At 39.7% G+C, this 13986-nt stretch overlaps 1 protein-coding gene across 2 annotated transcripts in view; it reads left to right on the top strand.

Annotated features, from left to right (window-relative positions):
- The window catches only part of NMT2 (N-myristoyltransferase 2), a 31806-nt gene extending 17908 nt beyond the window's left edge, over nt 1-13898 (top strand). Inside the window, exons 8-11 of one of the 2 annotated variants that reach the window (XM_034643853.1) lie at nt 484-654; nt 9220-9387; nt 10593-10730; nt 10912-13898. In XM_034643853.1, the coding sequence (XP_034499744.1) occupies nt 484-654; nt 9220-9387; nt 10593-10730; nt 10912-10932 (498 nt within the window). In that variant the 3' untranslated portion in view covers nt 10933-13898. Of the gene's footprint in view, nt 1-483; nt 655-9219; nt 9388-10592; nt 10731-10911 lie in introns of those variants that run through there. The other variant, XM_034643854.1, reaches the window with a different exon arrangement.
- The last annotated feature ends 88 nt before the right edge of the window (nt 13899-13986 follow it).

Here is a 13986-nt window from a genome sequence, read left to right as displayed (position 1 = left end):
CTTTAATTTCATTTTTGTCGCTCACAAGAACAAGATAGCTACAGCCTCTTCACGGGCCACTGAACTCTGAGCTGTCTTCACCTGCATTCTCACCATGTCTGACAGGGCAGTTTAAAGCACATCCTTCCAGAACACACGCTCAGAGTGTTCCACCCCGTGGTGGGGGCTGTTAACACGCTTGGCTTTGTTACATAGACTGGTGCGCCCTCTGACTTTGTTGGGGCAGCACTGACCCCAGACCGGCCCACGGATAGAGGGTACAACACGTTGTCTAACGTATATTCTAACTCAGCACTTTTCAAGCTTTCATGTGTAGACAGATCACGGGGGGAGTCTTGGTAAACTGCTGGTTCTGACTTCGTAGGTTGAGAGGGAGCCACGATTCTGCAGCTCTGACGAGCTCCCAGGTGGTGCTGAGGCCGCTGGCCTTCCGTTCCGCTTAGAGCTCAACTTCCTGCTTTGTTTTGTTTTCACTGCAACAAGGCTACCAAGACTTCAGGCCTGAGACCGATGGAACCGCGAGATATCCGGGCCGTTCGAGACTTGACCAACACTTACCTGAAGCAGTTCCATCTCGCCCCGGTGATGGATGAAGAGGAAGTAGCTCACTGGTTCCTCCCCCAGGAGCACATTATTGACACGTTTGTAGTGGAGGTAAAGATAAGGTGATAAGACGCTACAGACAAGTACGAAAACACCACACAGCTCAGTCTGGTTTCCGCAGGGATCAAAGAGTGCCCCTCTCCTCTTTCTCCGTGACTCACTGTTCTTAGACCAGATTTCTGCTCGCCCCGATAGAACCAGAATTTCTTCTTACAGTTTCCATTCCTGGATAAGAGCACGTTTTTGCTGGTGACTAGTGAGAAATCAGAGTACATTTCTGTTGGTACCTGTGTGATGAACTGCTTTATTTGGTTTTGAGAAAGTCTCGGATGGCCTTCTCTGAAGTAGATACTTTCCAAAGTTTAATATCCTTGGCTTTTGCAAAGCTGGTTTGAACTGCACTGCTTTCGGTTGAGATGGCATAACTCAGCCATTTAACCCTTGTTCAAGGGAAGGAGGGAAAAGTAAGAGTCTAGATTTTCTGATTATTGGATGAATTTAACACAGTGCTTTTTAAACCTTTAAAAAAAAAAAAGCTTAGAACTTGTTCAAATGATGTTTCCGCATAGAAGCTCTTTCGGTTGAAGTGGGTTTGGGTTCAAAGGTTGAGATTTGAGCTGGTAAGTACCTGGAGGAGAGAAAGGGTGAGGAGTCTGGGTAGAAGTTCTGACAGCAGTCCATTCCCCATTCAGTTGTGAGCACTGAGCCAGAAGTGTCTTTTCAACATTGTCAGGCATTGGTCTGGATGTAGGATGACAGCCATGATAGGGCAGAAATGGTAGAAAGAGGGTAAATTCAAAGGACATTTCTGGAAAACAACTGAGCAGTCTTTGTTTCTACACTCTTATTTCTAGAACAATGCTAAAGTGTACATCTTTAAGCGCAAATCTTTTTTTTTTTAATTTAAATTCATTTAATTACCATATAGTGTATTACTAGTTTCAGAGGTAGAGTTCAGTGATTCATCAGTTGCATAGAACACCCGGCGCTCATTCCATCATGTGCCCTCCTTAATGTCCATCACCCAGTTAGTCCATCCGCCCACCCCCACCTCTCCAGCAACCCTCAGTTTGTTTCCTACAGTTAAGAGTCTCTTATGGTTTGTCTCCCTCTCTGATTTCATCTTGTTTTATTTTTCCCTCCCTTCCCCCTGTGGTCCTATTAAATTCCACATATGAGTGAGATCATATGATAATTGTCTTTCTCTGATTGACTTATTTCACTTAGCATAATACCCTCTAGTTCCATCCATGTCATTGCAAATGGAAAGATATTATTTTTTGATGGCTGAGTAGTATTCCATTATGTGTGTGTGTGTGTGTGTGTATTTGCAGTATACACAAATATCGAATCATTATTTTGTACACTTGAAAATAATATAATGTTATATGTCAATTATATCTTAGTTTTAAAAGAGAATAAATAATTTAAAAATATATATTTCATTTAATAACAATAAACATGTTACCTAAATAACATTTTTTTTAAATAACTGTTTTCCAAAGCAACAAAATTAAGAATGGTAAGTTTTATATTTTTGCGAATCTTTTTAATGTCTGATTTACCAGAAGACAGCTGGGCTTACATATCTACTTCTGCGTTCTGTCTATTGTGATAAATTATTTTGGCTGAAGCATGTGAAAAAAAAATCCTTCACATGAAGTATTGACGATATGGGAAAGAACAAATACTTTAGTAGCTTATTCAGATCCTTTTGAATATTCTCTACCTGAAAGCTTATTAATGAACTTTCCATACTCTGATTAAAATCCATTGGTCTGTCTTGTCCTTTGATCGTTCCTTTACCAGTGTCTGAGTTTGATCATTTGGAAAAATATTGGTTCACTGGGTTAAAAAGATCTTCCAGATATTAACAGTTCATTATATAATATCAACAAGTCTCATTCATTGATATCCCCACCATTGTCAGCAGAAAAGTATATCATATAGTTCATGGTGGAGGATACAAGTTTTTCCAGACTTAAAGTTGCACCCTGAAAGCTCAAATTTCATCATTGGCAACAAATCCCTCCAATATTTTCCTAGAAGTGATCAGATCGCATCATTGATTTTTCAAGATGTGCCAAATACTGAAGTCTCGATGACCTCGGCTTACTAGCCCTCCTTTAAAGTGGTGTTCCGTGAAAAAAAGTGGCTAGTTCAGCTCACAGCTCCGTCGCCTACGGGCTTCTCTTTGAGACAATAAACTCATGGAAAATGAGAGCTTTCCTAGAAAAACAGACTGCCCTTTCAGTAGGCAACAGTAGAGCTTTGTGTGTGTTTCCTCGTTTGTCATCACACAGGATGGGAAGAGAATGAGTTGTTAAGGGACGAGAGTTAATACAATTAAGAATTCTTAATCAAGGACATGCTTAAGTGGAACCTTTTTTTCTTTCTTAAACCTTGAGAGTGTGGTGGTAAAGAGTAAAAAGACCACCGGCAGGGTTTGGTGCTGCTCTGTGTCCCCACGGAGGCCCAGATAGTGGTGCCACTGTCGCTCCTGCGTTCTTGGTGCCGATGTCCACACTGTGAACGAGGCAGATAACTTCATAGTGCTCTTTGCAAAATCATTTTGATTGTCGGACTTCTGGAGGGGTCTCAGATACCCACGGGGGTTCACAGACCACATTCCGAGGACTGCTGCCCTCGGGTATGTACTCAGAGGTCGAGCTAGATTGTCAGACAGCTCACCAGAGGAGCTCTTAGCAGTGCAGGAGAGGTCGTGTTCCCACAGACCCTCACTCACAGTCAGTTATTATCAGACTTTGAATTTAGGCCGGTCTGATGGGTGTCAAATGATATCTTGTTTTTAATTTGTATGTTCTTATTACTCATGAATTTGAACATCATCTCATGAATCTGTCAGCCGTTTTTATCCCAGTCATATACTTTGCCTCTTTTTCTTTTTAACTGTAATGTTCTTGGTTTCTAAAGGTTTTTCTGTATGTTGAATACTAATATTTGTATTGGGCTGTATTTCTGGGTTCTCGCTTCTGTTCCATTGATCTCTGGCGTCTGTTCTCCCACCAACACCACACTGTCTCGATGACTCTAGTTCTATAAAAGCCTTGATAGGTAGAGTGATTCCTCCCACTTTATTCTTTTTGTCAAGATTGTTTTAATCTATTTCCTTCACCTTTCCATATAAATTTTAGAATAAGCTTGTTTTTGTCTACAAGGTATCTTGATGGGATTTTGATAAGAATGACATTAAATCTATAGATTAATTTGGGGAGAATTCACGAGTCTTCCAGTCCATGAACGCGATATGTCTTTATTTCTTTTAGAGCTTTTGAATTTTATTTTATCAGCATTTAGTAATTTTCAGCATCTGGCTGTTGTAAATGTTTTCTGAAGTGTGTATACCTTACATACTTGATTTTCCTTAGAGCAATTATAAATAGTATTGTCTTTCATTTTGGTTTCCGCATGTTCATTGTCAGTGCATAGATGCAGTTGCTTTTTCTGTGGGATCTCGTGTCCTGCATCCTGGCTGAAATCACTTATTAGGTCCAGGAGTATATGTGTAGATTTCTTGGGATTTCTACATAGACAGTCATGTCATCTGCAAATAGGGACAGTTTTATTCCTTCCCTTCCCATCTGCACGCCTTTTATTTCTTCTTCTTGCCTTATTGCAGGGACAGGATCTTCCAGTACTTTGTTGAATAAGACTGGTAAAGGTCGACATCCTTGTTATTGATGTTAGTGGAAAAGCATTCAGTCTTCTATCACGAGGTATGATATTAGCTGGAGGATTTTTGTAGATGCTTCTTACCAATTTGGGATAATTTCCCCTATTCCTAACTTGCTGAGTTCTTATCATGAATGGGTGTTGGATTTTGTCCATTGCTTTTTCTTCTTCAATTGATATGATCATGTGATTTTTCTTCTTTAGTGTGTTGATATGGTATATTACATCGGTTGATTTTCAAATGTTTGACGACTCTTGCATGCCTAGAAAAAACCCATTTGGTTATAGTGTATAAATTTTTTTATACATTGTTGGATTTGGATTGCTAATATTCCGTCCAGTATTTGTTGAGTTCATCAGAGATACTGATCTGCAGTTTCTCCTTTTTTTTTTTTATACTGCTTTTGTCTGGTTTTGGTATCAGGATAATACTGGCCTCATAAAATGAGTTGGGAAGTGTTCCCTCCCCTTTTTTCTAGAAGAGATTGTATAGAATTGGTGATAGTACTTTAAATGTTTGCTAGAATTCTCCACTTGACACCATCTGACCTTAGAGAATTCTTTTTTGTTAAAGTTCCATTTCTTTAATGGTATAGGACTATTCAAGTGATCTGTTTCATCTTGATTGAATTTTAATAGGCTATGGTTTTTGAGGAATTGGTCCATTTCTTCTAGATTGTCAAATTTATAAGAATAAAGTTGCTTAATTATTCTCTTGTCCTTTTACTGGCCGAAGGATTTATAGTGATAAGGCTTATTTCATTCCTGATATTGACAATTTGTATCTTTTCTCTTTTTATGTTTGTCGGTCTTGCTAGTGTTGAATCAAATCAATTTTAATTGATTTTTTCCCCACAAAGAACAAGGCTTTTGTTTTATTGATTTTCTCTGTTTTCCTGCTTTCAGTGTCATTGATTTCTGATCTTATGTTTATGATTTTCTTCCTTCTGCTTGCTTTGGGCTTCTTTTGATCTTCCTTTTCTTATCCCTTAAGGGAGGGACTTAGATCATGGAGACCTTTCCCTGTTACAGTGTAAGCATGTAGTTCTATAAATGTCCCTCCCTGCACTGCTCTAGCTTCATTCTACATATTTTGGTATGTCATTTTCATTTGGTTCTATGTATATATGTATGCATTTATTTATTTTTAGAGATTTTATTTATTTGAGAGAGAGTGCACATGAGCAGGGGGAGGGGCAGAGAGAGAGGGAGAAGCATACTTCCCCCTGAGCAGGGAGCCCAATATGGGCTCCTGGATCCAGGACCCTGAGATCATGACCTGAGCCAAAGGCAGACGCTTAGCCAAATGAGCCACCAAGTTGCCCCTGTGTTTTTTTTTTTAATTTCTTTTGAAACTTCCTCTTTGAGCCTTGCACTATTTAGAATTCTGTTGTTCAACTTTGACTTCTCAGAGGTTTCCTATTGATTTCTAGTTTCATTCCATTATGATTGGAGAAGACACTCTGTATGATTTCACTCTGTTAAGGTTCTTGAGGCTTCTTTTAGGCCCAAATGGTCTATCTTGGTGAATGTGTGTAAAATGTATATTCTACTCTGCTGAGGTGGAGTGTTCTGTATTTGTCATTTAGATCCTATTGTATTATTCAGATTTTCTGCCTCCTTGATGATTTTCTTTCTAGCAGCTCTGTTAGTTGATGAGAGGGGTGTGCAAGTCCCCATCTATAATTTTGGACTTGTTCCAAACTTTGGACAAGTTCCACCTCTGTCAGGTTTTTTTGATGTATTTTGAGGGTCCTGTTTGGTACTTAGGACCTTTATGTCTTCTCAGGGGATCAGTCTTTTTATCAGCATGTAATACCCCTCTTTGTCTCTAGTAATTTTCTTTGCTGTGAACTCTACTTTATTGGATATAAATATAGTCACTTCTGTTTTAAAGATTTATTGAGAGCAAGAGCACGTGCGTGTGCAGTGGGGAAGGGCAGAGGGAGGGAGAAACTTAAGCAGACTTGGCCCTGAGTGCGGTGCCCAACATGGGGCTCGATCTCACAACCTTGAGATCACGACCTGAGCCAGAACGAAGAGTCGGAGATGCTTAACCAGCTGCGCCACGCAGGCGCCCCGTCATTCCTCATACTTGAAGGTTAACATTTGCATGTATATCTCTTACAGCCCTTTTACTTTCAGCTTATCTATGTCATGGAACCAAAAGTTTCTTATAAACAGCATGTAGTTGAGCCATGTGTCTTTATCCACTCTGCCAGTCTTTCTTCTGATCCGTGTATTTAGGCCCTTTAAATTTGATAATTACTGATAGGCTCCAGCTCAAGCGCCATTTTATTATTTGTTTTCTGTTTGTTTCCTCTGGTTCTTATTCCTCTTGTTTCTTTTTCCTTGCCTTCCTGGGGGATACTTGAATATTTTTTAGGATTCTGTCTTGATGTATTTATGGTGCATTTGAGCCTCTCTGTGTAATTTGTATGATGGTTGCTCTGCGTACTCCTGTATATAGGATACGTGACCGCCACACTCGACTGCTATCGACACTTTACCACGTCAGGCGACCTTACTTCCATCAGATCCCTTTATCTTCTTGACTTTGAAACGTTGTCTTGACTGTCATATGGTGTTACAACTTATCAAATGGATTTAGAAAACTCCTGAGGCCGGGGCGCCTGGGTGGCACAGCGGTTAAGTGTCTGCCTTCGGCTCAGGACGTGATCCCGGCGTTACAGGATCGAGCCCCACATCAGGCTCCTCTGCCTATGAGCCTGCTTCTTCCTCTCCCACTCCCCCTGCATGTGTTCCCTCTCTCGCTGGCTGTCTCTGTCTCTGTTGAATGAATGAATGAATGAATGAATGAATAAATAAATAAATAAATCTTTAAAAAGAAAAAGAGAGAGAGAACTCCTGAGGAGAGTCTACAGAATGTTCCAAGATTTCCGCTCCGTTGTTCCTTCTTCCTGACACTCTGAGATTCCTTCTGTCGTTATTGTATTTCTGTTTGGAGAATGTCCTTTCACCACTCTTAAAGGTATGTCTGCTGGCAACAAAGTCTTTAAGTTTTCACTTGTCTGAGAATGTCCTTATTTCTCTTCATTCCTGAAGGATAGTTTCATCAGATGCAGAATTCATGGCTGATCCTTCCTTTCTTTCAGCCCTTATAAATGTTGTGCCACTGGGGGGCACAGTCGGTGCAGGCTCAGTTCAGGTCATGATCTCACAGTCGTGAGACTGAGCGCCACATGGGGCTCCCACTCAGCTTGTGGAGTGTGCTCGAGATCCTGTGCCTCGCCCTCTGTTCCTCCCCCACTCGTGTGTGCATGCATGCTCTCTCGCTCTCCCGCTCTCTCAATAAATAAATAAATAAAATTTTTTAAAAAATGTGACACTGGGGTGCCTGGGTGGTTCAGTCAGTTTAAGCGTCCAACTCTTGATCTCAGCTGGGGTCTTGATCTCAGGATCCTGGGTTCAAGCCCCACACTGGGCATGCAGCCTACTTAAAAAGAAAAAGTGCCACTTTCTTCTGGCCTCTGTGGTTTCAGATGAGAAATCCGCTGTAATTTAATTGGTATTCTCCTGTAGGTAATGCCTTGTTTCTCTGTGACTGCTTTCAAGCCTTTGTCTTTAGTTTTCAGAAATTTAATCAGGATGCATCCTGGAGTAGATTTCTTTGGCTTTTTCCTGTTAAGGTTCACTCTGCTTTTTGATTCTGTTGTGTGTGTTTTGCCAAATCTGGGAAGCTTTCACCAATGATTTCTTCTGCTTTCACAGTCCCCACATTTTCTTCCTCTCTGGAACTCCAGTGACAGGAATGTCAGATATTTTGTTACTGTTCCACAGATCCCTGAGACTTAATTCATGTTTTTTGTGTTTTTTTTCCAGTCAGTTTTCTCTCTTTTGTTCAGACTGGGTAAAGTCTACTGAATTCTTCAAGTGCAATGATTTCTGGCCTCTGTCATTTCCACTCCATTGCTGAGCCCATTCAGTGAGTTCTGTTTTTCAGTTTCGATTTTTTGAGTTGAAAATCCATATTGAAGCTGGAAGTTTAAGTCTTTAATTCATTGCGAATACTGAGCTGCTAATACAGAGCAGTAGAGAATCACTTTAGCAAAATGTCTTTAATTTCTTAGTGTCTGAAAAAAGGTTTCCTAAATCAGAAGCATTCAGAAACCAAATAATGCACCCGTCTGGAATTTTCTTTTCTGCTGGAAGAACTACTAGCAAGAGCATACATGTGGTATAACCTCTTCGGCTGTGTAATTCAGGCATAGCACAGTTTGAGTTGTATGCCAGCTGCATAGGCCACCGCAGCTAATTAAAGCAACGCAAACAGTACTGGCTCACTTCTTGTATTGAAAGGTATCCCAGTGATGATGAAACCAAGACCATCGTTTGCGTCCCTTTTGATTTTTGAATTTTTCAGATTCACAGGTGCATGTCCAGGTGTGGTCCTGATGCCTTTCACACGTTTCTCAAAACAGCTTCCAGACTCTGTCCAACTTCACTTTACGTTGATACAATTCTTGCTTTGTGCCAAGATGTTAGTATGATATGGTATCTTTGAGTTGGAAAAGGCAGCCTTCTAATTCCCGGAGCTTCTGTTTCTGCAAAACGATGAATGCACTTTCATCCCTGTTCCCTAGGTCTCAGGAGACTCATGAGTCAGGCTAGGGGAAACTTGACTTTTAGAACATTCTTCTTCTTAAGATCGTTAGGAAGATCGTTATGCAGACGGCCATCTAGCACTAGGCTAAGAAAGGTACAAGTCCGTGCTCTTCTCAGGCTCTACTCAGCCCACCCTCGGGGCCCCCAGACAGACTGCTGAGAGAGAGGTAGGAGGAGCGGTTGCTTTTTGTTCTGACTGAAAGTTACGGTACACGTCAAACACCAACAAGCGAGCTTCAGTGCGTGGACGCAGCGTGTTGGAGGAGGTATTTACCTGACGTTACCTTTGTCCTGTAGAACTCCAGTGGTAAGCTAACTGACTTCCTGAGCTTCTACACACTCCCCTCCACAGTCGTGCACCACCCCGCGCACAAGAGCCTCAAAGCGGCCTACTCCTTCTACAACATCCACACGGAGACGCCCCTGCTGGACCTCATGAGTGACGCGCTCATTATAGCCAAGTTGGTAAGCGACTCCCTCCTTTCTGTCCTGTGCGTGTCTCCAAATATGTGCCCAAGTGTATGAAACCGCTTACTGGAGTTCCTTCCGCACGGGTGCGATTGATTTGAGGTATTGTTACTGTTGACCATTCGTCAAAGGAGGAATTTTGATTGGAGTGTCTTTTAAAATTTCAGAGGCTGTTTGCATCATTGATTCTGTTGCAACTTAACCAAAAAGACATTTTGTGCAAATTAGAAACTCTTAACCCTTATAGAAGAATGCATAAAACCCATAAATCAAGGAATATAGGAAAATACATGATACCTTGATAGAGGGAACATACGTGTTTGTGTTGCAATGCCTCATGAGCAACAGGAGCCTTTTTTGAACTCAACTCTGAATTTTAAAATTAGAGGAATTTTATTCTTAAAATTAAGGAGTTTAGTATTAAAAAAGGCATTTAAAATGAAAGGAATTAAATTCAAAATGTGCTATACTATATTTGCAATATTTTTCTATTTCCTTCGTGTGGTAGTTAGGATAATTGTTAAATTCTTGCTACAAATAGACATTTTTTTTTTTTTTACAGACTTTGAAATTAGCTGACCATTCAGTGTAATTACTGGACATGAGAAAATACTATTCATGAGAAATTGGGAACAACATGTCAAAAGTGCCTTCTTTGATAAACTGAAAACATTTTTTTAACATAGTACTCTTGTGTCTCTGAATCAATATTATCCTATGATTCTTTGATCCTACGGCTCTTTTTCAACTACCTCCCCGCAAAAAAAGGCCAATAATACATTATTTAAAGTAACACCTCTGAGAAATAGAAATCTATACCACATTTTGCATAGTATTTTTATCTAACATTTTCAAAAAATACAATTTTTACTATTAAAATTTTACTAAATTTATTTCCCAGCATCAGCCTAAGACAAGTACACATTTAAAGTCTTTAAAGCTTTAGCTCAGTCAGAACTTTGAAAGGCCCGTAGCTAACGGTTCTGGGGATGGAGCCATCTGGGCAATGTTCCTTCTAAAAATATTCTAAGACAGTTTTGAACTGAGTTCTTAACCTGTGCAGAGACTGTAGACATTAAACCTTATATAAATGCATATTCAAGCTATTAGTAGAGGAATAAAACATTACACTGAAATACATAATATAGAAAACACTCTAGTCCTTTGACATTTAAAATTTGAAATCCTTTTTACATTGGCAGAAAGGATTTGATGTATTCAATGCACTAGATCTGATGGAAAATAAGACCTTCTTGGAAAAACTCAAATTTGGCATAGGAGATGGCAATTTGCAGTATTACCTGTACAACTGGAGATGTCCGGGGACAGATTCTGAAAAGGTAAGTGCAGTGGATACACCCTTTTTAAACTTAATAAATGTACCTAGGAAATCCCATACTTGCTGCCCTTGGGATTGTTAAGGTGTTTTTTAGTAGCTTAAAAAAGCACAGAGCTATTGTACTGTAATTTACTTTTCCTTGCTTACCTGTCCTTACCATTCTGTTTCTTCCCTCCCTTTAGGTTGGACTAGTATTACAATAGATGGATATTTCTATTTCTAGAACTCTGACATCATCCTTTGTTAATATTCTATTTAATGATTCCTGGAACTGCCATTCCAAAGAAGAATAAAAGCACAACTTAAGTGAAATCGATGTAGTCGGTAACAATCAGAAAAGATGAAAAAAACACCCATATGTGACCAATAGTACATATTTCTAGCTAGGATGTTAACATTCTTTTTTCTCAACTGTTTACCCATTTGTAGGAGGGATGAAAGGGTACAGAGAGCACATTCCTCTAGTTTTCAGACTTGGGCTGTCTCTTGAAGAGAAGGTATTTTTCCACTCTGTAGAAAAGGGACTGTTTTTCTATGGACTGAACAGGAGTCACAGAACTGTGTAAGGAAATCTTTGCTATTGTGTGGAGATAAACTGTTGCATTTCTATTTATTAAGTGTTGGTCTGTTTGTCCGTGTAACAGAATGAAGGATCCATGTGGAAAACGTATGCTCCCGTCACCTTACATGGTATCACTGGGGGCATTTATGGAATCAGCACCTTCCGTAACTCAGTGACGAGTTTGAAGTAGAGAGGGAGATAAAAATATTCTGGTGACTAGGAAGTACATTGATTTCTCCAGAAGCAGAGTTGCCAAATAAACAAACACACAGATGTGTACTTTGATCTCCAGCAGGTCAGTGGAGTGGTTCAAAAGGAAAGTTCTGTGCAAACATGTGCTGAGGGTCTGCACCGTGACTGACTAGACTTCTCCCGCACAAACTCGTGTCTTCTCAGTGGCAGCAAGAGATGTCAGGCAAAGAAAATTAAAGCTCTAAAGTCAAAAGAAATGCTTAGTGGAATTTATTAGTGCTATCAGGACCTAGATAGTTTGAATGTTTTTATTACTTATGCAAAATTGCACATATTCCTTTATGCTGACTTCATCATGAAAGCTGTCATGCTAATGGAAAATGTCTTATATGTAAATAAGTATTCATAATTTTGTTACTGATGGTGTTTTTATCTAGAATTTGAAAACCCAGTTTTCGCAGTGTACATATATGTGTATATATCGCCAGTAGCCCAAGGACGGGGAGGAGGATGCCAAACAAGGCCACATAGAACTGGCTTTGACTCACATACTGAGAGTAGATACTTCTTCCTGCCTTTACTGTATCAGTGCCTAGGCTCTTCAGTCCAGAAAAATTTAATTTTAGACCACACAACGGCCTTTCCTTTATGTTCTAAGTGGTCAAATAAAACCAGTCACATCTTAGATCAAGTAGGAGCTAGCAAACTATGGCCCAGGAGCTAAATCCAGCCTGTCACCTGTTTTTGTACAGCCCGTGAGCTAAGAATGGCTTTTACATTTTTGAATGGTTGCTGGGGGTGGGGGGAGGAAGGAGAATCAAAGGAATAACATCTTGTGACATGGGAAAATTGTAGGACATTCAATTTCAGCATCCATAGTTTTATTGGAACAGAGCCCCACTCATTAGCTTATGTATCACCTGTGGCTGCTTCACGCTACACAAGGCAGAGGTGAGTTATTCTGACAGAACTGTATGGCCCAAAAGGCCTTAAAATATTTACTGTCTGGCCCTTTACAGAAGAAAAAAAAAGTTGTCAACCATTACACTAGAGCTGAAAGCCACTCTCTCTACACCTTCCTACCATCATCCTCAAGACAAACCCACAGCTGTGACTACCACTAGAAGGCGCTCGGGGACCGCACAGTAGTGCATAATTGGGACAGCAGTGTTTACCTTTTTGAAGACATTGAGGAGACTTCTCATAGAGGACGATTCGGACTCCCACTGCATTACCATTCTTTCTTAAGAGAGTGAGAGTGGCTTCGGAAGCAAAACTGAATCAGTCCACCAAAACACCAAGAATTAAGTAAATGGGATTTTCATCTGGAGTCAAAGCTCTAGTTGGGAATTGTGTTCCATTCATTTTTAAGGCACAGTCTTATAGAATGTAGGTTTTCAGATGATTGCAGAATTGCCAGTCAGTAATTTCATCACAGGCTCACCTCGCACTTCTCCTTTGTTTACATAATTCCAGCTGTTCTAGAATTCAGATGTTTTAATACAGTAATTAATAAATAGCATATCCCCCTCTTTATAAGGTCTCTTTATAATTTAGACAGACTACCAATGAATATTTCAAAATTGAAAATTGATAAAACTGCTGGTGTTTATAAAGTAGTTATTAGAATTAAATTTCACCGCAATATACAGTATCTTATAGATTCAAAAAAACATTGTCCTGCGTCTTTGTCAACAATGGAAATGCTCTATTCCATGAGGTACCTTTCCCTCTCCGTCCCCTTTTTTTTAGCCAACATGGCATTTAGTAAAATTTAACTGAACAGAGGTGGCATAATCTAAGAGTCAACCAGAATTTAGGCTGAAAATATACTTTAGGAACCCAGTACCTTCCCTCTAAATTACAAAAGGACCTTTTCCAAACACATACTGTGAACAGCAGACACTTTTACACAGACCTAGAGGATTGATTATGCTCCATTTCCTAACATGAAGAACCCCAGTCATTGCACAAACCTGAGACCTCAAGCTCCTCATTTTATTTTTAATTCTCTTCCTGCCTCATTTGACCTAATTACCAGCATACTTTTTACCCATGTTAAGTTTCCAAGGAAATAAATTAACCATGTAAAGGGGTGAATTTCAACCATTCAAAATACCGTATCTGGCTTTTCCCTATAAACACTAAGCTCATGCATATGCCTACCTACAAAGAAAGTCAAATCAACCGAAAGTAAAAAAAACCTGATATGTTTCTGAAGACAAGGTCGTGCTTGGTGTTTACTATCTTTCTTTTAAAACTGATTGAGCTGCAATCCAGTTTTATCTGCATTACTAACTAGAACCTGTTTACTGTGGCCGATTTTCCAAGTTTGATAGAAAGATGTCAAGTGTTGTAGGATACAGAATTGCTTACAAGCATTGTAGCAGCCTTTTAAAAAGTGAATTTATATAAGCATGGACATTAGTTTCAATAAACTTTTGTTTTGATATTCATACTTCTGAATATTTTCTGCATTTAGTGTTTTTAAGCATCAGCCTAT

Source organism: Ailuropoda melanoleuca, chromosome 15 (assembly GCF_002007445.2).
Source record: "Ailuropoda melanoleuca isolate Jingjing chromosome 15, ASM200744v2, whole genome shotgun sequence".
Lineage (NCBI taxonomy): Eukaryota > Metazoa > Chordata > Mammalia > Carnivora > Ursidae > Ailuropoda > Ailuropoda melanoleuca.
Note: the sequence above shows the minus strand (reverse complement) of the source record. Positions and strands in the feature narration are given on the sequence as shown.